The following is a 26780-nucleotide window of genomic DNA, read 5'->3' on the forward strand; positions in this document are numbered from 1 at the left end:
CATGCCAGAGGGCGGCCGCTTTCTATTGACATGCTCTTTTCAGACACCTCTAATAATCTAGTAGATATTCAACCAGAAGTGAATGCTGCTTCAAGCAGTAGTAAATCCCATAACGCCTTCTCAAAGAATTTTGCCGCATCTAACAGCAGCATCACTACAGAGAAGAAAGGGGTACCAGAGATTATTGTACAGGGTAAGGCACCCACAAGAGTCTTCCAGGAGGCATGCAGTAAATACATGGGGCTCCTGTAAGGCAGAGCTTGACAAGACTGAGCATTCAGTAACTGTGTAGTCCCTTAAGCACTGACACTACAATTAACAGTAGAAAAGGAATTAAATAGAAACCTTGCATCCTTTTACTCTCCACCCACATTTCCTGGAATTTTTTTTAAACTGTAAAGAAATAAGCAAGATCTTGTATTTTGTGGGAAAACTATGACCTAATAAAAGTTATAGCAATATTTTGATAATTTTGTTATTTGTCTAAAAAAATTTAAAAGGAAACTGCATCCCTTCTATATGATTCTATTTTTGGAAAGTAAAGAAAAGTTACCTTTTTTCTTGATCTTCTTTCCACTATTTATATTGAACATTTTTAACTTCTAATTTTTAAATGTAGTGAAACTTTTTCATAATCTTTCTGATATGTGAATAAGGACTTCAGGGTTGAAACTACTTTTTTAGTAGAAAAGTTAACTTGTGTACCTAAAATGCTGTTTTCATGTATGAAGACAAATAACCATTTTTAGAAGTAGAGTGGAATTCTTCATGCAATATAAAATAATCTCTGAAGAGAGTGAAGTGTGAGGACAAGAACTCTGCCCTAGTCTTGATGATGATGGCAGATCCTTCAGCCTCCCTGTGACATGCCCATAAGGGAGTCGTACCACTCATTTTGTATCACTGCTAATACCAAAACAGAAATGAGAAAAAAAAAAAAACAAAAAAACCAACAACAACAACAAAAAAAAAACACCCCAAAAGCTAAGGATGCTTGAAATGTATTCTGCAGATCAATTCATCCATACCAAAGCAAATGCACACGTATCCTTCTCAGAAAACACATGAAAAAATATTACTCTTTAAAGCAGATAAAGCACATGATGCACCATCTGTCAATCTTAGAAACAACACAACAGAACACACATTCACACTCCCCCCCCTGCCATGGACTGCTAGAAGGCCTGCAGTTTGGAGGCACTGTTCCCTCTAGGTTGGTGTCCATTGATGGCATCCTTACCTTCGGTGGGAATTCCTGTTGCTATTTACGTGGCCCCGGCCTGTGCAGCCTGGTGTAGGACACTTAAGAACATTTTCATGCATGGCAAGAACTTGACAAGGAGAGTAAGAGAAAACAGCAGAGTATGAAAACAAGAAAAAAAAATCAAATCCCAGTATATATGAAACCATTTTAAAACAAAGCAGGATTCATTAACAACCAGCATTCCTCAAAATACACAAGACACACATAGCCAATAAAGCCTGATGAGGGAAGTAAGTATTGTGACCCTACTCTAACACAGGGCAACAGTGAAAGTTATGAAGGCTACAGAACCTTAGAATCAAATGTGTCTCCAGTGCAACAATGAAGCAGAAGACTTCCGACATCCTCATACAAAAACACTGAGCAAAGATCTGCTCAACAGTGAACAGTGAGCTAGCAACAGTCCAGAAAAAATTATGGACTACAAAAATTCTTCCAGGAAATGTATGCACTCATAATATGTGACTTTATACACACAGTATCAAGCTCGAGAATGAAAATCTGCTCTCAAGTTATACTGGTGGAACACTGGATTATTTGAAATATACCTCAATGTAACACTGATTAGAATTTGATTCTAACTACAAGACAGCCCAATTGATCTAGGGCACAGTTCTGCCCGCATCCACATAGATATATATGTCTATATGATGAGTAGAATTGGCCCTTTCATTTTAACTTGTATATTCCACGGACTTGAAAACTGTAATTGACAGAATTTTTGTTAAAAAAGACTAAAAATTAAAAACAAGCAGTTAAAAAATTGAGGGATGGTAGAAAAACAAACAAAACAACTAAAAAATAACAATAAAAAAAACCAACCCGAAAAAAAAACCAACCCAACCTTTGTAAAAAAAGAAACAAGTGGTACAAGCTTAAGTTAGTAAACTGTTTAACATCTGCATCCATTGCAAACTGGATGGAAAACTTACTCCTACAGCTGCTCAGAGCAGGTCTTTTCTGAATCAAAACTCAAGCTATCAAGTTCCAAATTATCACAAGCTTTTTGGTAACACTAGACAGTTTCATATTATGTGAGACATATCTGAATCCACGTCTCAGAGCTGGATGACAACACATCACTCAATGGAAAGAGGCCATCCAACTCCTGCAAATTTCTTATTTCCTCATTCAAGCACTAGTCTGGAAGTCTGTATTTAGTTCTCGCTCAAAAAAAAAGTTCTAACAGAATCAGTAAATTCCTCAACTGAGTAAAAAACTGAATAAATACTGTTTAGAGACTTGATAATTTAAACCACATATACTGATTAAATGATAACCATCATCATCATCCCATCATCAGTGTACTAAAACATGTATAGGTGCAGTTTTACTCTGAAATTCCTACTATTCAAAGCTGTTCTTAAAACATGCTTCACAAGGCCAACATCACAGGAAAAAAATAAAAAGATGAGCTCACCTTTTTCATTTTAGTAGGAACAAGAGCATGCAAACAGTTTAAAGCTATATTCTTCTTTGATTTGTATAGTCTTCTACAGAGCTTTTTATTTACCATTTATAAAAGTGAGAGAACTTTGAGCAACTGAAAGAATACTTGAGCAACAGAAACTTACAGGGTCTTACAAAGCAGAGAAATAAATCTATCTGTTCTACTGTGTTCAGAGATCAATCAAGATGCAGCAAAGTTTCCTACAGCACTTCCTCATTACTTCTGGAAGAAGCCAGACTACTAGGAGAAAGAAGACTTCTTATTTATGCTACTCTTGGTGTGCTGATCTATTTCCACTTTCCTGTCCTTCAGAATCTAGTTTCCCTGGGAAATTGGAGATCATTACAGCCCTGACTGTCTTTACTGTTTCCTTTAGCCTCTTAAAAATCTGTTGAGAATAAGTCTGTAAGTGCTAATGGACAGTAGGGATTTTAGGCCCATAGGATTCAACAGAATAACTCCATTTTGAAATTAGTGTGAAATACAACTGGATCTTAGCAAGATGCCTGCCTCGGGTACAGCAGCATAGAGCAATTATCTTCAAGAGAACTATGCCATTTCTACCAGTCAAGGAGGTGAATTCCAAAAAAGGAGCCCTGTGTCTTCTGGTTATATCTATGTCTGGGTGGGTGAACTTCCTCTGCACAGAATCCACTGACATGACAGGAAATTCCACCTGTGTAACTGATAGGGGAATATTGCTCAAAATCCTGAGTTTTAAAACTAAGTAGATAGCCAAATTGTTATTGTTAATAATATCAATTAATTTGAGATAAATTGTGTTTAACATACAACAACAACAGAGGAAAGGGGTTGCAAGTTTTTCAAATAAAATTATTCGTGTATGTGACAATAGGGACAGTTGATGTGACATCAGCACGCAGAAGTAAAAGCAGTGCACATCTTCTTGAAACCTTTTATTCTGTTGACTGAATAAATCTATTTATAAATAACCTAGCATTATTAAAATCAAAGAATACAGCTTTAAAAGTTGTAGTTTTAGTGTAAAAGTTAGTAGAGAATGGAAATGATGGAATAAAGGAAAAAATTGTAACACAGAACAATTGACTAAGTTGAGACAAACCATACTGAAAAATAAAATTAACTTTTAAAATAAAAAGTTTTAAAAGCATGCTAGAAAAATCTTTGTAGTTTTATCCCCAGTTTCCATGAAACAATGTGAACTTACTTTCTGGAGGGACCCTATCTTTGTGTGGGCATCCTGACAAACTGCGGTGATGGGGGTAAAGCCCCGTTACATGGCCAGTTCCATCACACCCAGGGGTAGGACATTTGCTCTCTTTCTTTTCTGTTCTTGAGGGATCTATAATTTACAACAAATGTGTCAAGTGAATGATGCTTTCCACATTTCTGTAAGAAGGTTCATTTAATCATGTCATTTACTCTTTGGTAAATGTTCATAAGAAAACTAGAGGAAAAAAAAACACCACTGCTTAACACAGTTCTGGCACTTTCATCCCATTATATCAGTTTCAGACTGCAGAGTCCTATGATCACAGCAATATCCATCCAGAGTGATTGGAAAGTGACCTTTTTGTAGCAAAGCCATATCACTGTCAATCAATATTCTGCTGGCAAATATCAGCTCAAGGGCATAAGGTCATTTGGAAACTGTTTAGTTGGAGTTTCCCATCTTTACACTCTTACTTGCCTGATGTATTAAAGTCTACAAATGTACTGTCACAGAAGTTCAATGTCCTGACAGTAGCAAACCCAGCTCTTTAGCATAATGATTCAAAGATTCTGCACAAATAAATCCCTTTTCCAAGGCTTGTTGAGCAGATTACTCTATTTTCTTTAACTTCCTTATACAGCAGTATAAATTATGTAAATAAACCTTTCTCTTCAATAGATTAAGGTGGGGTAAACACTGCAATCAGAATTACAGAATGTAACATTTGCTGTGGAAATTTGGGCCATTACAAAAATGCATATATGCTGCTTGAATATTCGTATCTTTAAAAGGTTAATGATCTTTTAGAATGTTGTTGGATCTTCTGTCTACAAATCAATGAAAAGTCTGAAGAGACTTTTTTTCAACGAGATAAAGTTTTCTGCCAAGTAGTGGAACTGCTGGTGAAATTAATCCTGAACCAGAATGTGCTTGCATACTTCATCAGCTGGTTTCCTTTTACAGAACATCTGTATATAACACTCCTAGCCTTCCAGCCCAGCACACGATACATATCATAACACATCATCTTGACCACAGTTGTCAAACTTTGAGACTATTACAAATGTTTACATTAGTACTGAAGGAATAAACTTCAGGATACTCTAACTGCTACCATTTTGGCTCGAAGTCAACCAATATTCCCTTTCCTTTTTTTTTTTCTTTTCAGTTCAGCATCCTTTCAATACCCAGTCGGAGCTATCCTCATTTAAGTTTTTTTCCTGTTCTCACCATTGCTTTGCTTCAGGATTTATGCTTTCCTTTCTGGAAAATAAAATTTTGCTACTCATTTTCCACAAGATCTTGCTTACATTAAATGCCATCCCAGCTTTAACAAATGCAACCCTCAGTGCAATTAGTGGCAATTTCAGTACATGCAGATCTTTACACACAACCCATTTTTTTAAGCTTTAATAAATAGAATCCACAGCTCATATTCAGTTGTGGACTTATTTTTCCTTGATTTCCCTCTGGTAGTTCTATGTAAATAAACTCTTACATTCCAAGTCCTTCCAAAATGCCTTCATTTTAGCGAAATACTTTAGCTCATTGTAAATGACTCTCCATGTCTTAAATACATTCTTCAATTTTAATACAATATTTAAAACTCAGCTTTTGCAAATGGAATCCCTAATTGTGAAAGCTTTATTTTACTTATCCTGTGTGTTGACTGTAAAGTACAGTTCTTTGTTTTACTCTCTTTAATAATAAATGTACATACAAATCCATCTTCAAAGTGCAATAGAGTTATCACAACACTCCTGAAAATACCATAATCTTATACTTAAGGAAATTGAAACAGATCAAAAAATTAAAACCAAGGCCACAGAAGGAGTGAATGTCAAAGGAGGGATTAGAGGTCTTGCCAAATAGGCCTGTGCTGAGACCACTAGAACATCAAGCCCACAGCTACATACATACACAATTCTAAGCAACTCCTCATGTCAAGAACTTTGGAATGTATAAAAGTATTAGATATATGAAAAGGTAACATAAATGAAATACAAACTATGTAAATATAACAATATTTGAGGACTGTAAAAAATGTAGATGGTTAATAGACCATAACGGCTTTTTATAGACTTTAAACTAGAGGAACTTTAGCTACTCCATGTTGTCATAGCTCCACAGAGGTTAATGAAGATATTCTAATTTGGAGCAACTGAGGATCCTGACGCTTAAATCTTAAAGTGTCAAGACAATTCTCTGTTGTATTCAAGACTATGCTATAATGTTATAGCATGTTTCAGATCCTTAGTAGCCTTTATGGTCTAATGAGTCAGAAAAGATGCTGTAAACTCTTCATAATTATTTCAAAACTTGCATAAAATTGTACTTGCAAAATTTCCCATTGCTTTTAATGGAAGACATCTCACTAAACTTTCCATAACTTTTTACAAAACACTGGATATTCTTTTGCAAATCCTTTATTGCCAAAGGAGAGAAATATTGCATACTTTTATTTAATTCAGCAACATTTCTTCACTCCGTGTCACAATGGCTGCATTGCCTGAATGAGGGTTGTTAGAGGACTCAAAAAGTTTTAGAATTCATAAGTTTTCAGACGAAAGCTCTAAACAGCAGGGAAAAAATAGTTAGTGGTCAAGTAATGTTCAACTAGTAATGGTTCAAGACAGCAGTCTTAAGCTATTTCTCATTGCAAACCTGCGTACCCAAAAAGTTTCCACTTAATCATATCATATATCTCTGTGGGTATCTCTCTTAGGAATATTTGGAAGGTAATAGGTGAGTTGAGAACAAATGATATAAGCAATTGTCTAACTTAAAGCTTCCTTTCTCAACAACTACCTTTTTCAAGTAATGAAGGAATCATCTTTTCTTTCTTGCCTTAACTACAGAAAGCATAGAATTATCCACAATGTTTCTCAGCCAAAACTTCCACAACATATCTTGGTCCAAACTTCCACAACATTCTTTGCTCCAAACGACCACAACACTTAGCATGGTCTTTTGGTTCCCTGGCTGGTGTTTGGACCTATTATCAATTCAGCCTGCAGCTCCTAAGGGACAGGATGTTTCAAAGAAGCTCTAGAATTTACTGAAATATGAAATCCACACTACTCGTATTGTCTTTTACTTATACTGTCCTAGAACTTACACTGTCTTTTTGGAGATAGCAGATCTATATGCATAAATGCATACAGTGTATGTCTATAAAGACTGGAAAGGCTGAACAACAGCAGAGTTAAAAAGCTCTTGAAAAATTAATATTGTTTTCCCATTTTTTTCTGTAGTTTTATTAAAGACACATATTCAAAGGGAAAAGGCACCTAATGTGTGGCATATGTGAACAACATTTAGAACAACATCCACATGGAAATGCAGTAATACACTAAACTTAAGTTGTCTTTCCCAAATACCCGACATCACCGTAGCCTTCACTGAACCATATATATATATATTTAAAACCAACAACACTTCGCTATAATACATCTCCCAAGAGTATTTGACAATAATAATTTCCATGCTTCTCTAAGAGACTGGACATTACTTTTCTTAAAGTTTTGTAAAAAAAGATCAAAACCTTTATTGGACCAAGATGTTTTCTGCCTACCTGAATGTCTCAGGCTTTTATTAGTCTTTCAAAACAGAGATTTATAAAAAGCAGGAAAATGCTCAACATCTCAGTTCATTTTCAGAAATGAATCTATTGTTACAACAAATACAAGATGAACCCAGTTCCTTCTTAGCAGCTCCCAAGAAATAATACCATGTCCTCAACTTCCACTAAAGTCAATGGGAATTAAGGATGTTTGGTGAATTTCAGGAGGTATTGAATAATTCATACAACACAGCCCTACAGGTACGATGTTGATATGTTAAAGAGGAATGTGGTAAAAGAAACACACCGTGAGAAGGATAATCCCGTAAATTAAAACGCATTCTAAAGGTAACCTTTAGTTTGCCATTTTTTTGTGTTTTTACTTTTTTTTTCTTTTATTTTTTTCTGTGTGCATATATTGTGTGTGTGTGTGTGTGTGTGTGTGTATCTTTTATATTGAATTATGGTCAAGGCAGCACCTTAACTGTTTCCACAATGGAATGAAACCAGTGAAGTGGAATGCACATAAGAAATAAATTGCTATTGATCTCAGCCCAGGCCACACCATGCCTTGCATAGCAAATGGTTTCCATTACCTTACTATCTTAAGATAATTAATGTGCAGTCACTGCCCCTATCTGGTGTTATCGGTCATTCTGATACTGTTCAATTTCTATCAGGCAATTCTACATTTTAGATGGGAGAGGCTTCATCAATAACTGTCATTTGATGATAATTTTATAAATCACAATGCCACCTACCCAATCCAACCTGTAAAATATGCACTTCAAAGCTGATTGACTACCTGCTACACAAAACTCCACTCTCTCACATATGTTTTTAATAATTACTATAAAATATATAAAATATTTCAGAATAATCTTTGCCTCTTTCAACATGATCTCTTGTTTATTTCCCTAAAAACTTATTTTTTCAGTTTAGCCAAATGATATTCACTAAAATACTGTGCATATTTCTAACATTGTAGAATGAATTATTTTTTTATAGTCACAGCATGACACTATTTTACAATCATGCCATACTACCACAATTTAAACAAATTTACCATTTTGTGGAATTAATAACTTCATTTCAGAATTCTATGCAAAACTTAACATGTTAGTTCATACTTTCTCATGACATAACATACGGTATATAGAAATATTACCTTTACCATAATATGGCTTTTTGACATGGCCGTCACTGGGTTTAGGCTTCCTGTCATCCCCAGAAAGTTGTCTTGGAGATTGTTCCTCAAATGATCTCATATTATCCCTCCTTCCAGCTTCCACTGCCATTTTTTCTCTCATGGCTTTTGCTCTCTCAGTTTCCAAAGCAATTGCTTTCTCAAGCAGGGTTAAGTTACCTTTTGTCATATCAAACACTTCTTCAGACCTATCTGAAGTAACAGAGGTGGTATCATCGTCTCTTTCGTGACAACCATCCTCCTTTGCACAGCTAGAAAAAGTCCTAGATCTGGGGCTCAACTGTTCTTCAAGCCTCATTAGGTTCATCATATCAGAGTAATTCCGGTCTGGTGTTCTTCCTTGGAAGTCATCTTCTTGCCTGACATGCTGACGAGTGTTCATGTTTTGCTGTTGATTTCTTTCCTGTGGGTTTGTCTCACTGAGTTTCCTAGCCAGATCAAAACACTGGTTCCTTAAGCACTCCAAACTGCTGAGACACACCTCTTCATCACTCTCCTCCACCATTTTTTCCGTAAGTCCATTGTTCACAGGCTTCCCTAACATTACAAAGTTCATATTCCTATTATCTTGCTGTGAAGTATTGTCTGCATAATTTCTATCATTAATGTTTTCTGATAGCACTACACCGTGTCCTTGTGCTAGTAATTTAAGGGAGTCCACTGTTTCCCTAACAACATCACTGTCTAAGTCTAAACTCAGCTCACTTTTCCGACCAATATTTTCATTTTTGTCACTATCATCTTCCAGACTATTAGATGTATTGCTGTTCATTTCTGATTCTGTCCTGGCTCTGTATGCTGCATCCTCAGCAATTTTGCCAAGATTTAACAATGACTTGGCCACCAGTTCATCGTAATTATCATACTCATCATTATTGTTATCGTCTTTTTCTGTGTCTTGCATTATTCGAGTATTGTGACAATTCATTTGATGGTCTTCTGCATAAAAAACAGAAACAAAGAAAGAAACAAAGAAAGAAAGAAAAAGGAAAAGAAAAGAAAAAAAGTGGCTACAATTGGAACTGTTGTTGCAATCACATGGACAGAAAACAAACTGCATGTCAAATATTGTTAATCACACAGCAATTCTATTGCACTAAGGCCCATGTGCGGTTAAGTTTTATTAAGTGAATTTCTCTATAGTCCATAAGGCTATTTTTGTTTTTCCGCTATTCAAATGAATTTATTTCACAGTACTGATAAGATAAAGACAATCAAATTGCTGATTACCACTACTGCTAAAATATTACGGCATACAAATATAAGCTTCTCCTTCTCATCTCTAAATTTACAGTTTTATGGGGGTTTACTGCAATCATATTACTAACACAACATAACTGCCTATGTTTCAAATTTTTCTCACTCCTGTATATCCTGTAAATATGGTAAAAGAGAAAGGAGTGAGTACTACTGGTTTTATTCTCTTAATGATGAATAACATTCACCGAAAGAGAAAAAAATATACACCAAACAGGAAACTGTCATTTTTTTAACACCATACACACCATTAACACCAGAACCAATAACTATATGCTAGAGATACTAAGATCAAAATAACATTTTACTTAGTGGATCCAACAGTAGAAATCACAATCTCTTAGTTTAATTACATCAACTGTGGAGAAGTAAGAGTTTTAAAAGAATTGTTATATGAATGGAAGACAGAAGCAAATATATGCATAATGCAATTTTAAGTTAATATGCTAGCCCAAACTATATGGTCATACATGTATGGTAGGGCTGCTATCTACTACCCTGTGTATTGTAACATAGAGGTGCCATGTTTTTTACTTAGCTTTGCTTTAGTAACTGTTGAAAAGTAAGGGGACAATGTATTAAGACTGAGCCAGTGTGAGGCCCTAAGGGTGAGATTCATTTCACCTAACTTTAGACATGAGTAAGGCAGGCATCTATATCCCAGTAAGCTACTCAATATTCCTGTCCTTGGTCAGTAAAAGAAGCAGACACTTTAAGGGTATAATCCACCGGATCTGGCTGTGGTATCTTCCTCAGAATTAAATGAATTACTTACTAGAAGTGCCTGTTTCTCTTCACTGACAACAAAGGGGCTTGGAGCAGATGCCTACCTTAAAGATATCTGTATTGGTCAGATGAATATCATCCAGAGAGCACCTTCTGATATCTCAAGTTCACTCAGAAGTTATGTTATTATTAGACCCATTCTTAAAACAGATCTACATTCATCACGGCTTACTAACAAATGTCTCATAAATTCTACTTTTGATTATCAGCTACTCAAGCCATATTTAAATGTTTAGCATCACAAATTGAAATGTCCTGTCTGTCATTATGTTGACGTGTTAGGCCAGTTTTTCAATCTACTGCAAACTCAAAGAAATCAGTAGAGATAGGACAATTAACACCTACTCGAAAGCTAGTCCATCAACTTGTTGATATCATATTTTCTGCTCAGATGTATCTGCATCACTGGTACACCTAAATACATAGCACTTTCTAAAGTGTGACTTGATGTTTTGGGCTAAGCAAAACAAAGCGGAAAAATTTCAGGTAGTAGGTGGCTTGTATACTAAAATTTTGATCATAGAAAAATAATTTTTCATAAAAGCAATTTCCAGGTCAGTGGACAAGAGAGTAAATCAGAGTTTTAAATACAAAGCTCAACAGCACAATAATTAATATTTCAGCCACAAGATAATATTGCTTCTACACAGTGGTTAGGGATCCTGGGATGATAGTAGGCTGTAGTTAAGTAGCAGAGCTGATAGATGACTAAGTTATGTATAGGAAAAAGAAGCTCTACATGGAAAATACTATATATTACCTGTTATCTACTTGAACACAATGGGAAGCTAATTAGCAGGAAAGCATGTATGTTATTTTTATGTAATAAGACATTATCAGTCAGCAGTGTATTACCTATTTATCAACAAGGATGGTTTTATTTTAGTTGCTGTTTTTCTCAAGACAAGCATTATTCATATTTATGTTTCTGTTTACTAAAAATTAGATACGTCAGAGTATCAGTTTTTAAGTATAATAGTAAGGGATGTCACTTATGCTTCCTATGTGAAAAAAATCCACCTTGAACGTCTGCATAGTAGGCATTTAAGGATTACTGGATCATTAGTTTGCTTTATCTGAAAATCAAATTTTTCAATATACTAGAGATTGTTTTCCAAAGCAAAACGTACAAATGAATACCCCATTTATTTAGACTTAAGACTAAAACCTATTGCCAAGAAGATTGTTCAGTAGAAACTGCTGCATTTTTGGGGTGCTTCTTGTAGCTAGATCTGACGGGCAGTCAGATGTAGAAGAAGGAATATCAAAGTAATTAAAGAAGCAGTGAGTTATATCTCCAGAATTGCCAGTGCCTTCAAGCTTAGTGTGAAACACAGAGAAAAACTGTTGAAATCAGTCCAAATTTAACAGGATACTGAAATAAAGTGCGGGAAAAAAATATGTTTACAAATGCCATCCAGAGAACTGTTCAGGTAAGAAGCAACTATTCTAGGACAACTCCTGCAATGTTAAAAAAAAATCTGAGGGTTTGTTTTCTATATAAAGGTTTTTGTGTTTGCTTTTACATGAGTAAGAGTCATGTAAATGATCATCAAGGGAGGAATGTGTTATAGCTTGCCTCCACAACAGTAAAAAGTCAAAATATGAGTCACATACTGTATGAATGAAGACATGTAAATTCCTTTTGAGTAGGTGAAGCTGGGTGAAAGCTGTAACTATAATATTTTTATTCTGTTTGGTAATATCCTTTTCAGGGCTCCTGCCCGTTCAGTCCTAAAAAGAAGAAGAAAAAAAGGTGGTGGAGGAGAAAAGTGTAAAGCACGAATCCTGGATGAGAGAGGCAGGAAAACAAAATAATTTAATCTAGATTCACTCCTCCTCTTTCGAAGTTTGTCCTTTTCTTAGATCTTCTACTTTCTTTAACAACTATTAACACATTTCTTATCACTGTGAAGCAGTTAATTCCAACAAAAAACATTATTTATGCACACTGTATCATCTCCTCAATAATAGTCTGTTGTACACTGAGCCTTCTGGCCTGCTCTAGTGAAGCATCTTTGTCACTTGTTTATTAAACAAAGTTAATTACTAAATTAGTTTGTGTATTACTTTACTTCTACGAAGTATGCCAGCCTAGCAGTTCTGTGTGAAACCGTGTGTCTTTTATTCAGCTGTGTAAAATCTAATCTTGATTTCACTTCATGTTTCTATGCTTCCTTAGATTTAACCTTTAACTTCTACCAACCTTTACATGATGTTACTTAATGGTTGGTTGTTAAATGACTGCAAAGCATGTAGGACTAAACCCCCTTACAAAACTTTTGGAACTACTGATTCAAATTGCATTATTTTTTTATATGGAGAAGCATCTGAGTGTCTCAAAAAGAAACAAGTCAGCCAATTAGCTGAAGAGCGGCTAAAGTAAGATTTGGGGTTGCATGGAAAAGAAATATGCAATACAGTTCATAATGAATACTGGATTATTTTAGCCCTCATTCCCACAATACTACAACAATTCAGACATTAGTGAATGCAAAGTTTGTTTTGTTTAACTCCCAATAGATAAAAACGAAGGTCAGATAGAGAAATTATAGTGAGGATTATGTGGAATAGGTTTAAGGAGCTGGAAGTCTTTAGCCATCTGAACATAAGTGCACTCTTGTACTCCACTAAAGAAAAGTGAATAATTTGATTTCTTATTACATCTTTCATCCAAGGATCTCAAAGCACTTTACAAACATTATATTAAAAAGCCTCACAACACCCCTGTGAGGTAGGTATTTTACGCCCATTTTACAGATGGGAAATTGAGATACAGAGCAGGTGAGTGACTCTATGGCATATAAGGAGTCACTGGCAAATAAGGGCTGTAGCCTCTATATCCCTGCTACCTCCTTTTGTTTCTATCATTTATATATGTGAACAATTTTTTGACAGTATAAATGCCTTGCTATGATTTTAGTGTAAGAAGTAATGCAAAACGGCACCCTCATTTTGAGAATGATAATATATAACATTTAGTTTGAGAGATTCTGCAGAGAGAGGCAATGATACTTCAGTAATAACAGCAACTATACTCCTACTGAAGACCAAAGACTTCTGAAACAAGACTTTCCAAATCTGGGATCTGTGTATCAAATTACTCACTTTCTCCCAAGCATGGGAAAACACGATGGCTAACAAGCTGAATCTATATGTGGTCATATAGTCTTCCTGTCCAGATAGATGGCTTTATTATCCATGCAGCATCACTTGTTGTGGGACACTTCACCGCTCTTGCTACTGCCTCTTGTTAGTTCCTAAGTGCTCAGCATACGATACCACTGTGCTACCATTTTTCTCAGCATCTAAGCTGTAAAATGAGGTACATGCGTATTTAGCAAAACAATCTTGACACAAACAAATTCTGAATCTTACAATGTTACAGCATCATATGGGATAAGGTTCTTCGTACACTGAATGGAAAAATCTTGTGAGTAAGGAAACTGAGAATGTGGAAAAATTAGTGAGCTTCCAACTTCTGTAAGGGTTTTGGTTTCTTCTACACTCCACAGTGAAGAAATAGAACACATATGCAACTCTCCTTAGCACAATCTCTAGAAGACTGAATACTCGCATTGATATGAGATTTGGACCAGAGCACAAGTGTTTGAATTTGCCTATTTGAGGCACACACGGAAAACTGAAGTTGACCTCACACAATTTTTCGTATCTGCAAAAATTCCTGAAGTTCTTTTACACTGCTTTAGGTAAGGACCCAAACAATTTATCTTTACAGTTGTTGATTCCTTTATGGACCTCACATTACCTAATGACAGTCAAAAGAAAAAAAAAACAAAAACTGTTCACTTCTGTATTTGATGCACTTTAATTATTACATTAGATATGTGTGTGTGTGTGTGTGTGTGTATATATATATTTGAATCCTCCCCCTCAGACTGCTACACCTACTTGTAATAGTTATAATACTGGGCTTTACTGCTTCGAATCTCCTGTAATAACTACAGTATTCAAATAATAACCAATGTTCAAAGTAAAATAAATTAAGAGTAGAAGCAAGGAAGGTCGGAGATAAAAGAACACAGCACATCACAGTAGGATCCAGTATTATAAAGAAAGCACAAAGAATACAGACCAAGCCTGTACAGACATTCAAAAATTGTACATAGTTTGCTGGCTTACCATGTATTTTCTTCTTCTTCCTTTTTTTTTTTTGTATCCTTGTTACATTTCGATATTCTTATTTTCTATGTGTCAAGCATTTTACCTTGTTCTGCTCATTGTAAAAATAAGTACTATTACTTTTCTTTTCTCCTAAAGACTAATAGGCATCCTTACAGATCTGATTTTTTTTTCTGTGTGTTGAGGAGTGGTTACTGATATACAAAAGCATTCCTTGTTTTTTCTTCTTTTTGATATTAACATATATTTGAAATAGAAACAATATCAATAAATTAATTTGGCATAGAAGCATTTTTGAAGATTTTGGTTTCCATATAAGGCAGTGTATTCTCATCTCAGTGCATAAGTATATAATCAATGCCATTAAACACTTTTTCACTTAAGACTTTCTTGCAGCCTCTTATTATGCCTTATCTATGTCAGACTTGCATGATTAGCATCCTAATCATGATAGAATCCTAATCATGGTAGAATACAGAGGTGCTTGGGTTATTCCCATTAATATCATAGAATCAAGTAGGAATTTAGATGAAGAGAGAGGACCGGATCATCCGGAAGAATGAATTTACAACATATATTTTTAAAGTTGGTTATTTGTTAATCATCCACATTTTCCTACCAAAAATACCCTATGAGCTACTTCATATAAGTATAAACTGTACAGTTTTGGAAAAGGATCCTAAAAGCACTTGACGAAGCTCCTCTGACAAGACCACGTCTATGATATTTTTACTTCTAGAGATAGACACATGAAAAATTATTAAAAAATTATCTAATTTCTGGCTCATTATGATGCGCTCAGCTTAGGATTCCTTCTTTCCATCTCAAGACACTGCCTTTCTTTGATCTTAGAGCATCTCGCATACCTCTGGATGTCATCTGGTCCAACCCTGGCTGAAAAAAGGGCTGACTTAGAAGTTCTTAGGGTTCCCAGGGCCCTGTCTAATCAGTCCAGTTATGAATGGTTTGCAGCATCTGCAGTATTTGGTATGAAGGCACATGTTTAGGTTTGAGAAAGAACGCACTGAGAGTACCTGTGATCAGAGATAGACAAGCTGGGTTTGCCAGGACAATACAATTTAGCCAGTTAACCCCCTCAGATCACACTTATTTGAGGGCCATAATCGGGCTCAGTCAGTCCTTAACTTTTTTAACCTGATTCGTGGTTCGGCAAATAATGAGACATCTTTAGCTGATGGATGGTACTAATTTCATCCCATTTTTGCTCCCCAGGAAGTATATATATGAGGGAGGGGAGATGCTCTCTCTCCTGGACTCATAATGACTCAGTGGAGTATGGCAGTTTCTCTCTTTCTCTCACGTTTCCAGAACTCAGCAGGGCAGCATGCAGTGAAGCAGCCAAAGCTATTCTCCAAATGCTGAGATACAGCAGAGAGACAGCAGGGGAGCAGTGGACCAGCTGTACTGATGGGAGAACACCGATTAAGACAACTCTTGATATGGAGCTTCTCATGGGGCTACTGCAAAGGTTGCTCAGGAGACACCAACCCCTACCTACATCCCTAAGATCATTGTTTTGCAAAAGATATAGCCTGGAGAACACATTTTCAGTTCATAAACTAATTTTTTCTTTTTCACATACAAATTTGAGAAATACAGGTTGGAAACTGTTACTGTAGGGATACATAACCTCTTTTCAATGGTGTTCTTCAGATATCTGACTCAATGCAGATGTTCACTGAACACGTTTTCATGTGAACTAGCCATCCAGATTTCATCTACAGGCAGTGGACAAAAATAAATACACATCTCAGATGTGATTTATCTTATCCTAAGATAGGTATGTGAAAAATATTGGCTGAATTATTCCCTAAAAGTGATTATTTTTCTTCACTGGCTATAAATGAAGTTAATGGGATGAATTCTATCCCAATTGTTTTTACTCAGAGATTTTAAATTGTTCTTTGCTGAATTTTAACAATATATCTAAGATGACACAGAAGGAATTGCAGAGAGGATGGAATAAAGGAGCTACCCAAAAAAACCCATCTTTAGATTGTGAACATCGACAAACTTATATAGGGAAAGGCCGGAACAGATGAGGTAGTATGGATGCTTTAAAAGGGACGGATGCTTGTGATTGTATGAATTACATGGACTGAGGTGTACCCTACTGGATTAGCCCAACCCCCATTATAAGTTTAATTAATTATATTTGATTGTGCTTGATTACGCAGATTATGATGATAATCTGATGTAACTTGCAGAGGAGATAGAGGCACATCTCACCAAGACTCTAGAGAACAGGAGAATTGCAAAATGTAATATCATTGAAATTTCTTCTTCCTGTCTCTCTTTCTATGCCCTTAGTGATTTCAGTGGCAAGGGATCTGTAAGGACAAAGATTTCTGTGTGCATGAATGACAGACTTCACTTCATTTGAAACGTAAAATTCTATGTTAGGTGGTTTGTTCCTTTTTCCCTTACCACTTGATTCAGCTTCTTCATTTACATTTTTCTAATTTCGTGTCTTTTAGTGACAGAGAAATGTGAACAACACACCATAAAATAAGGAGAAAGTAAATACAAAGTGGAATTTGCCTCTCTGGTTACAGCTGTTCTAATGTAAACTAATCAGGGGCAGGAAAGGAGACCAAGTAGTGACATGTAATTATTCATACTGTCAAACTTTTATTAATGCCCTGGCATGACTTTGATTTGAATAACCTAGCATCCTTCCAACAATATCCAGGCACAGTACAGTGGTACTGGTTAGGGACCATTCCCAGGAAGTGATCCAGATATATGCTTGTCCTATTTCGGAAGGTTAAAGCACAGCTATATGGACTCAAGCCATGCTGCAGCAGCTGGACAGAGCATGAAATGAGTAGACCATGGCCTGTTTTATTCACACACATAGATATAGTCTTTGATTAGACTGGCTGAAGAGAAGTGGAACAAGGCAAGAGAGTTTCTAAGTTGGGGTCTTTGGAAGCACAGTCAGTTGGAATTTCAGAAGGAAAGAGTAAGTCAAACTGGAACCTCTTATTTTAACCATGCTACTCTAGACAGCCAACATCAATCACGTGGATCTCACAAAGCAGAGGACGGTGACTTTGTGGTGTAGCTAGCTCTCAGTTAGCTATGGAATCTTTATGTGTCTTGTTTATTTGCCATTTACACTATGTATACAAATGGCTTGTGGCACAGGACATGTTTAGGATGGAGATTGGTGTACCAGAGATCAGTCAAACACAGGAAATGTTTGCTAAAGTAACAGATCTATAAAAGCTTTTTCTGTTGCTACTGTATCTGCAAAGATTTTTCCAGTGAGGTTGTTCCAACTATCTTCCCACCTTAAAAATGCACAGTACTATCAATTTAGAAATCGCCAGTTCCTCCTCCATCAGAGATTTCCTACCGCTGTCCAGATCTGCAGTGAAATATGTGTCCTGATGATGAAAGATTGTCTCTCATAAAAAGAAAACTTTTGCTGGAAAAACGCAACCATCTACATATTTACATAAATCTGTATAAATTTCTAACTAAAGACATACCTTCCAGCTACAATAGCAGTGGTTTCATAGACTAGAGCAGTGTAATCTCAGTGCATGACTTCTCTGCTGGAACTCCTACTTCAGCTGGCTGCACAGAAATGACAAACTTCAAAGTGGATCAATCAAAGTAAAAAATAACCACAGTAGTTGGTTTTCAAGAATACATACACAGAAAATTTGCAGAGAGACGATCTGCACAAAACTAAATCCTGAGTCTGAGTCTGGACTCAAGGAACAGTGAAGGAACTGTCTAACTGGAATTCACACATGAAAGTAAGATACATGAGATCAGAGTCAATTCTGACTGAAATTACATTTTTATTTTTGTCTCCAAGGATTCACCAGGTGATCCTTACTGAATTCCCCCTAACACATTGTTCCTTCTCAATTACATCTTGTATGATTATTTTCAATCTCATTAACTTGAATGCACACTTGAAGTACCTGAGCTACTTAAGAACCAAGGGAACTAATTTATCCAACAGGAATTTTTTCCTTTTGTCATAAACAAAGGAGCATGGGACATGGTTTAGTGATGGGACTCAGTAGGTCAGGTTGATGATTGGACCTGATGATCTTGAAGTTATTTTCGAATCTAGACTATTTTGTGACTCTTTATCTGGTGTTGTATTATGTCTTCTGACTTCCAAATGAATTTATTAAATGAAACTACACCAAATCATGAATCATAGAATCATAGAATTAGCAAGGTTGGAAAAGACCTACAAGATCATCCAGTTCAACCATCCACCTACCACCAATAACCCCACTAAACCATGTCTTCTTGAACACCTCCAGGGATGGTGACTCAACCACCTCCCTGGGCAGCCCATTCCAGCGCCTGACCACTCTTTCAGAAAAGTAGTATTTCCTAATGTCCAACATCTCCCCTGGCACGTGAGGCCATTCCTCCTCGTCCTTTCACTAGTTACAAGAGAGAAGAGGCCGACCCCCAGCTCACTACAGCCTCCCTTCATGTAGTTATAGAGCGCGATAATGTCTCCCTTGAGCCTCCTCTTCTCCAGACTGAACAATCCCAGCTCCCTCAGCCGCTCCTCATAAGGCCTGTGCTCCTATAGAATACTTTATAAAACTTAAATTGCGTACGTTGCTTCCACACTGCCTGCCTTCTCAGTGATCTGCGATATGTAAATATCAAGTCAAACACATATTTGCAAAGGACAGGTACCTTTTCTTCTGTCATCACAGAATCATAGAACACTCAAGTTGGAAGGGACTCATAAAGATCATCAAGTCCAGCTCCTGGTTCCACACAGGACAACCCCCAAAATCAGACCCTGTGTCTGAGAGCATTGTCCAAACGCTTCCTGAACTCTGGCAGCTTGGTGCCGTGACCCCTGCCCTAGGGAATCCTTTCCAGTGCCCAATTACCATCAGGTGAATAACCTTTTCTGAGCACCCAACCAGATCCTCCCTTGATGCAGCTCCACGCCGCTCCTTCAGGTCATTTTATGAACACATTACTACTACTTTTAGTTGTCTATTTCTAAATAACTAAATTTTAGTTATTTAGTTAGATTATTTAGATAATAATCTAAATTTTGGCTCATCATTGTTTATATTTTCTCCAAAGATCAAGTCAAGTTGAATAATCTTGGTTTTCCATGTGACAAATAGTCTCAAAGAAACAACACTTACTTGATGTGCTTTTAAAAGTGTACTGCATTTCTCTAGTCCTAATTCTACTGATATCAATGATACAAAATGTTATCAGTATCGTACAAAGCCACACTACCACAAAAGATGTTACATAATATCACATAATGAACTGTAAAAAATGGAAGCAAAAATATAACAACAGAATAGAACTGTACTGGGATGCACTTCATGTGGGTGTGGATATTTTGTCTAACCCTGATCCTGATCGACTATACTGTAAAATGACCCATGTTTCTTAATACTTTGTATTGTTTTTTTTAAAGATTCTGCACAGTGCAGAATCTAGATTGCTGCTTTCATGTCTTCCTCATTTCCTGCTGTTCCAGGAAGGAATGTTAACATATTTCACTTACTCTCTACTGTATTCCCATGCCAGTTTCCTAATAATTTATTTATGCCTTTCTGCATTCCTTTTTTCCTGCGTAAGTCCTTTACTTCCTCTTACACTTGGATTTTTTTCCTTTCTGTTTCTGCGTCAGAAGACCATCCGACTGCTGGAGCAATACTTATCATTCTATTTAATTGGCCTTTCAGCTGGAATCACTTTACAAAAACAAATTATTATGAATAGTAGCAGAAATTTCTACAGCATTTTCAAATTGAAATTCTCATGTGACTTGTAGACGAATAGTCACATTTTCGTTTCTCTTGGTGATACAGCTACTTCCATATTCAAGATTTAAACCTAGGACACACCTGAACTCCAAACCCAAACACTGCAAACACACATCAACTGTTGAAGGCTCTGCTTCTAATTCTCTCCAAATAACTCCAGTATTAAGAAGCTCTGCATCTACGTCCATTTAAACCTTGAAGAATAGATACTGGTCATTTTCATACATAAGTTCCCATAAGGCCCAATCTGTCTAATACACACCAGACAGAATAAGGCTTTACCATAAGCTGGTGCTTTGATTTAAGTTATAGCTGAAGGAAGAACTGTTTCCTTCCTTACTTCCCTTGCTCAACCCCTCTTTATCTCACAGATAAAACAAATTGTTTAGTAGTGCAGTTGTTAAGGAACAGAAAACTAAGAGTAAAAGCTCTCCTACTTTGAATGGGATGCAGTATCAAATCTACTAAAAAGTATGCCAGTCACCATATTAGAAGTTAGACTGGATGCAAACTGACTAGGAAGCAGAAAACACAAGAGAACTACACAACTTTCAAGTTATTTGGGTCATGCAAAAATGTACTCCCTTCACTGTACTTAGTATACAGGGGCACTGACCTACAAAGGAAAAATGTTTCTGATCTGTGCTCCCAGGACTGTTTTTGTATATTAAGCAGTCAATTCATAATATGGTTAGAGTGTTCCTGGAGCAAGAAAGAAACACATAATGTCTTGGTTTCCCAGAAGAATGACCTTCTTTGGTTTACTGCAGTTCTTGAATTTTTTGGAGGTGTGACAGAGGTTCAGCAGAGTGCTTAAGAGCACTGCTTATCCAAAGCATTCTCTGGTTCTACTGCTAACTTTCTGTGTTGGAAAAGAAGAAAACGTGGTGTTGAACTCCTGCTTCACTTCTCACACTCAGCTCAGGAGCCTGAGCTTATCTCAGTCCATCAGATTCACGCTACACAGACTTTACATTATTTACTTTACTTTCACTTATCCACATCTAACAAGGAAAAAAATGTATACAAGATCTCTTGCTTTCCTTTTTCTTTAATTGTAAATGCAGATCTCCCATGGAGTTTCTTCAGTGTCACAAAAAGACTATTACTGACTCTTCCTATTAACAATACAGCCTGCAAAACTAAGTTTTTGGAATAACGTAACTATTTACCTAATCAACTCACATTAAGTCCCAGACTATCAATTCCGTTAGCTAGAAAAACTTTCTCTTGCAGAGCCACTACAAATTTCTGTTAAAACAGGAATATTTAGTACACAGAGCATATGATATCTACCATGAATTCCTTGGAAATAACATGATAAAAATTCCTGCAACTCTGGCATTATGGATAGTTGACGCACTTAATTTTATTGACTGACTACTTTCAGTGCTTTCTGTATGAAGCCATTTTGTTCCAAATAATTCTGAGGATTATAATAATAACAATGAAAAAAGCAGATCAACTCCATAACCACATCTGTGGCCTTCCCTAATTACTATTTTACATTCTTTACCGAAGTACTTCAGGTGGCTTCTTTCTCCACGTTAGTCCTCTTCGCCTTCTCCTAAATAACTTGATCATCCTTTCTGTCCAGCAAGCTAATTGTAGCTCCAGCAGTTTGCTCTCACAGAATATCTGTAGAATAAATTAAATCAGAGAAGAATCTCCCATTATATAAAAGGACTACGTCATCTGTGGCACAGATGACAAACGAACAAATCTGACTGGTCTAGAACCCTGTAAAATAGGAAATAAATGCTTCACAACTCACAGAATCATAGACTGGCTGAGGCTATAAGGGACCTCTGGGTCCATCTTGTCCAAATGCTGCTCAAGCAGTGACATCCAGAGCAGAGTGCCCAAGAAGCTTTTGATGATCTCCATGGAGACTTCTCACCCTCTCTGGGCAACCTATTCCAGTGCCTCATCACCTGCACAGTAAAGAAATGCTTCCTGATGGGCTTCCTGGTGTTTAGATGGAATTACATACATGTGTTTGTTACACATCAAAGCTTTTTGTTTCTAAGAATGTTTTTTTTGTGTGTGCTTATATTTTGCAATTTAACAAAATTTCTGCGACAGGTGGTATTTGCCAGGACTGCAAAGTTTATTCATGAGAATAGATATGCATCAGAAGGAATAATCAATCTGGTATGGACTTTTATTTCAGTTTTTTATCTCCTGGAGGACATGTTATAGTGGAAAATTTACCCCTACAACAACCAAATAAGGTTCTCTACTTTTCAGCGTGAAAAGCTACCGTTTGCGCTCAGACTTTGGACAAATATTTTAAGTCCAGCAGGAACTGTAAATGACTATGATGATTAAAATTTGTCTTCACACAAATCTAAACACAACAGGTAAACAGGAACCTATAATGTTCACCAGGTGAAATCTATTTTTTAAGAATCTTTACATCTGCAGTATCAAGAAGGATGCATTATAGGGTCTGTAGTCTCTAACGTCTAGTATGGTCTGGAAAATGATATCTTTGAAGCAGCACTGTGAAGGGCAAAGGATTTCAGAGAGAACATAAAGAATTCATTTTTGCACAACCTATGGGTATGTTTCCCAAAGCGCTATGTCCCAGATGTAAGACTACAACAGCATCAGATGATTTTGTTTGCAAATACTGATGCAAAGACCATCCATACTGAGTTCACTATTGGCTCTTTAAAGAAATAAACCACATAACCAACTAGCTTCTTGGCACAGTTGTGCCAAAAACAAAAGATCATTGGAAATGAACTGTTTATGGAGAATCTGAGAGAGACTAGAAATACAGATCTAAGGCCACAGTACTTTCACTCTGAATCTCTTCTCCAACCCATCTAATTTCAGAAATAATTCATTTTACTACGTCATCCTGCCAGATAACAAATGAAAGAGGGAAGTCAAGGATCCACTCTGCATTTATTTGCAGATGAAAGGATGCAAGAGAGATACAGAAAAGGTAGCCTCTATACAGCCACTTCTTGAGGACTGTAATATTTGAGAAACCTGAGCAGCACTGCTGAGATAAATGGTTCCTTTCCAGATCAACTTCTTTGGCAAGATTAGATAAAGGTTTGGTCACACATAAGCCTTGAAATGACATTACATTAGTCGCAACAACTCAGATAAAAATGAAGGAAAGAGTCAATGAATTAAAAATATAAGTAAGCAACCCCATGCACAAGCAAAATAAATTCAGAACAAAATAGCATTAAAATCAAATGCACTGCTGAATGTTTAGTGTGATGCTCTTACCATGGCCTTTAGTTCAGACTCCCTAAGTATCTCAATGTCCTTTACAGAATTTCTGCTTATGTTAACAGAATTTGTGTACGGCATAGATCTGTAATCTGTCTCATCAAAGGTGAATGATTTTCTTACAGTGCATAAAGCTACAATTGAATCATTTGCTCTTGAAGGATCAGAAAGTTCACATCTCATTTAAGGCCTTTTATTTGTAAAGAAAGGAGCTAAATATGCAAACCCCTATATCAGAAAAGAACTAAAGTACATTCCTAACTTTCAACACGGAAATGGACTGGCTGCTAAAAGGTATGCGCTTATTCTTGATTTATCCTCATGTAAACAAGTTCAGTCACAGGCCCTATATCACACCAGAGAAGTAAAAATAACATTTAAATAATGCCTTTAACCCATCATACTCTCTTAGCAGCAGCAAAGAGTAAACACCTTGAGCAGAGCAACAGAACAACAAGCAAGATTTACTATACTAGCATAGCAGCCATATTAAAGCAATCCACCAACCAAACAACTGCAAATATACAAGAACTAAAATAAACAGATTCAAACCTTTTCCACAAGAACTGGAGGTACCTACTTTTCAGCTCTGAGATATCTCTTCCAAATCTTTTAATCACGATATTTTCAATGAACATTTTCAGAGAAAAATCTAGTCTGAATGTCTCCATATAAAACAATATAAACTGCTAAACATCAGAACTTCCAGTCTACATTTGTATCTTCAATGGAGAAAGAAGACATCAGTAAAGATTGTCTTATGTGGTGGCTTTACTCAATCACTTCCAGGCTTGTGTACTTCATAACTAGATCATTAAGGCAACTTTAACTTCTTATTTAGAGGAAATCAACATGATGGCTAGGATAAATGACTTTCAGTTGCAACTCTTTTTTTCCTTCTTCTTTTTTTTGTTATTTGTGAGACATCCTAAGCACAAGGTACCTTCTTTCATAAAGAAGATGAAATGATATAGCAATAGAGTCAGTCTATTTGCAGATGGTTAAGATCTGCTTACCTTCTTGAGGCTGTTAGGTATTTATTAATTCTACCCTGGCCCTGGAAAATACACTTATTTCCAGGTACATCCTTCTAAGCAGTGAAATGATGCTTTCTGGCCTCTTCACTTAAAGCTACAATTTTCTCCTATTAGATGTTTTGCCTATGAGGGATATGATAAGTCCAGCTCTCTGTTCTGTTTAATACTGAACATCATGTTCGCTAAATAAGATAACCACTTCCCTGACAATAGTTTAAATATTAAATGATTAATGACCAGAAGGCTGGACAGGCCATCTTGATAATACAGAGCTGTCATCTTTATTTTATCAAGATGGTGAGTGTCTTCAGTTGCAAGGACAGCTGGAAAGCTACATACAACCACAATTTCCTCAACACATGATTGGTGTTTGTGTCTCCCCTTGCTTGAAGGAACATACATAAGTGCTGCAGAAGCAATCTGATGAAGGCAGCAGGAAGACAGAGGAAGGCATTAACTACAGTAATAACATTGATAAGTGGATTTCAAATTGTGAGTGCCTGTGTGTCTGCGTCTAGCACAAGCAAGAGGAGGAAAAATGGAACATTTTAACAGACTGGTAAAATTAATTCCACAATTTGAAAAAATGTGAAAACTGCTACACCATCTCTCTCCACTTTCATGTGCTAGATTTCATTAAAAAAAAAATAAACATATATTATTATATCTCCTTGAATTTGCACTATTTGTGTTTCACAGCTACTTTTATTTCACCTGATAAATTAGGTACAGTACCATATATTGCTATACTGTATATGTCAGCTAACTTGAGTTTATTACAAAATGCATGGGAGAGTCTGAAAGATTAATACATCCTAACACTTCGCTTCCTGATAAGCTGCATTCATTTTAGTAGTATCATTTATGAAATTGATTTGACTGATGAATCAAGTTTCTTTAGACCTAGAATAAGCCTGACTCCTCCTGTACCTGGTGGATTATGAAATACCTGGAGTACAAGCCATCTTGAATGTCTTCATATGATATGGGCTAAATGGTGCCTTGGAACATCTGTTCCGGGAGCTCCTCCAGCGGAGATTTCTTTCTATAATAGAAAAGCTTTATGAAACAGTCTTTGGGACCCAACTACCTGAAGCGAGCTCATCTCAGGAAAAAGAACTTCAGTTTGCCTTGCAAATCAAATGTGCCCTTCAGATTTCAATCCAAAGAGTTTCAGCAGTTACCATCACAGAGAAGGGGCACTCCAAAAGCAGCCTTTTCTCTTACTCTTTCATACTTTTATTTCCCATTTGTATTACAATTTACAGGTTTGCCTATCTTAAAGGACATCTGTCCATCATTTTTTTTCTTGAATATGAGGGATTAGAACGATTCCTCTTCCCTTTAGCAGAGGAGTTGAATATAAGGGCTTCTCAACGAACAGCCATTCACAGACATACAGATGTTCTACAAAGACATTGGGTGCATTTAATGGAAATTGAAAGATGATATGCTGGCCACTGCTAGAGAATGTTAAGGATGTATTTTGATTCAGTGGATTATATTGAGAAATATAAGCAAAGAATTTGGGCCTCACGTCTAAAAGACGTTTTTTGTTAAAAAAAAATTTGGTATTTTGAGATTTGTAGGAGTGTTGCTTTAGGATACTTTCTTATTTTTCAAGTCCTTTAGTTTATCAATGACAAGGATAGAAAGATGTGATTTTCAAAAAGGTTGAGATGGTTTCAGTGAATGTCCAAGTATTTTCAGGAAAAATTATACACCTTTATTATCTGAAGTTCTCTGAGAATCTCATCAAAATTCACTTGATTTTAACAAAAAAGAAGAGCAATAAGATGCCAGTGGAGTTT

At 36.3% G+C, this 26780-nt stretch overlaps 1 protein-coding gene across 1 annotated transcript in view; it reads right to left on the reverse strand.

The window, feature by feature from the left end:
* Positions 1–26780, reverse strand: part of MYT1L (myelin transcription factor 1 like) — a 136184-nt gene that overhangs the window by 72584 nt on the left and 36820 nt on the right. Inside the window, exons 6-8 of the mRNA XM_021393058.1 lie at positions 8640–9617; positions 3904–4038; positions 1241–1331 (exon numbers count right to left, since the gene is read on the reverse strand). Coding sequence (XP_021248733.1) covers positions 1241–1331; positions 3904–4038; positions 8640–9617 — 1204 coding nt within the window. The remainder of the gene's footprint in view (positions 1–1240; positions 1332–3903; positions 4039–8639; positions 9618–26780) is intronic.

This window comes from Numida meleagris, chromosome 3 (genome assembly GCF_002078875.1).
Source record: "Numida meleagris isolate 19003 breed g44 Domestic line chromosome 3, NumMel1.0, whole genome shotgun sequence".
Lineage (NCBI taxonomy): Eukaryota > Metazoa > Chordata > Aves > Galliformes > Numididae > Numida > Numida meleagris.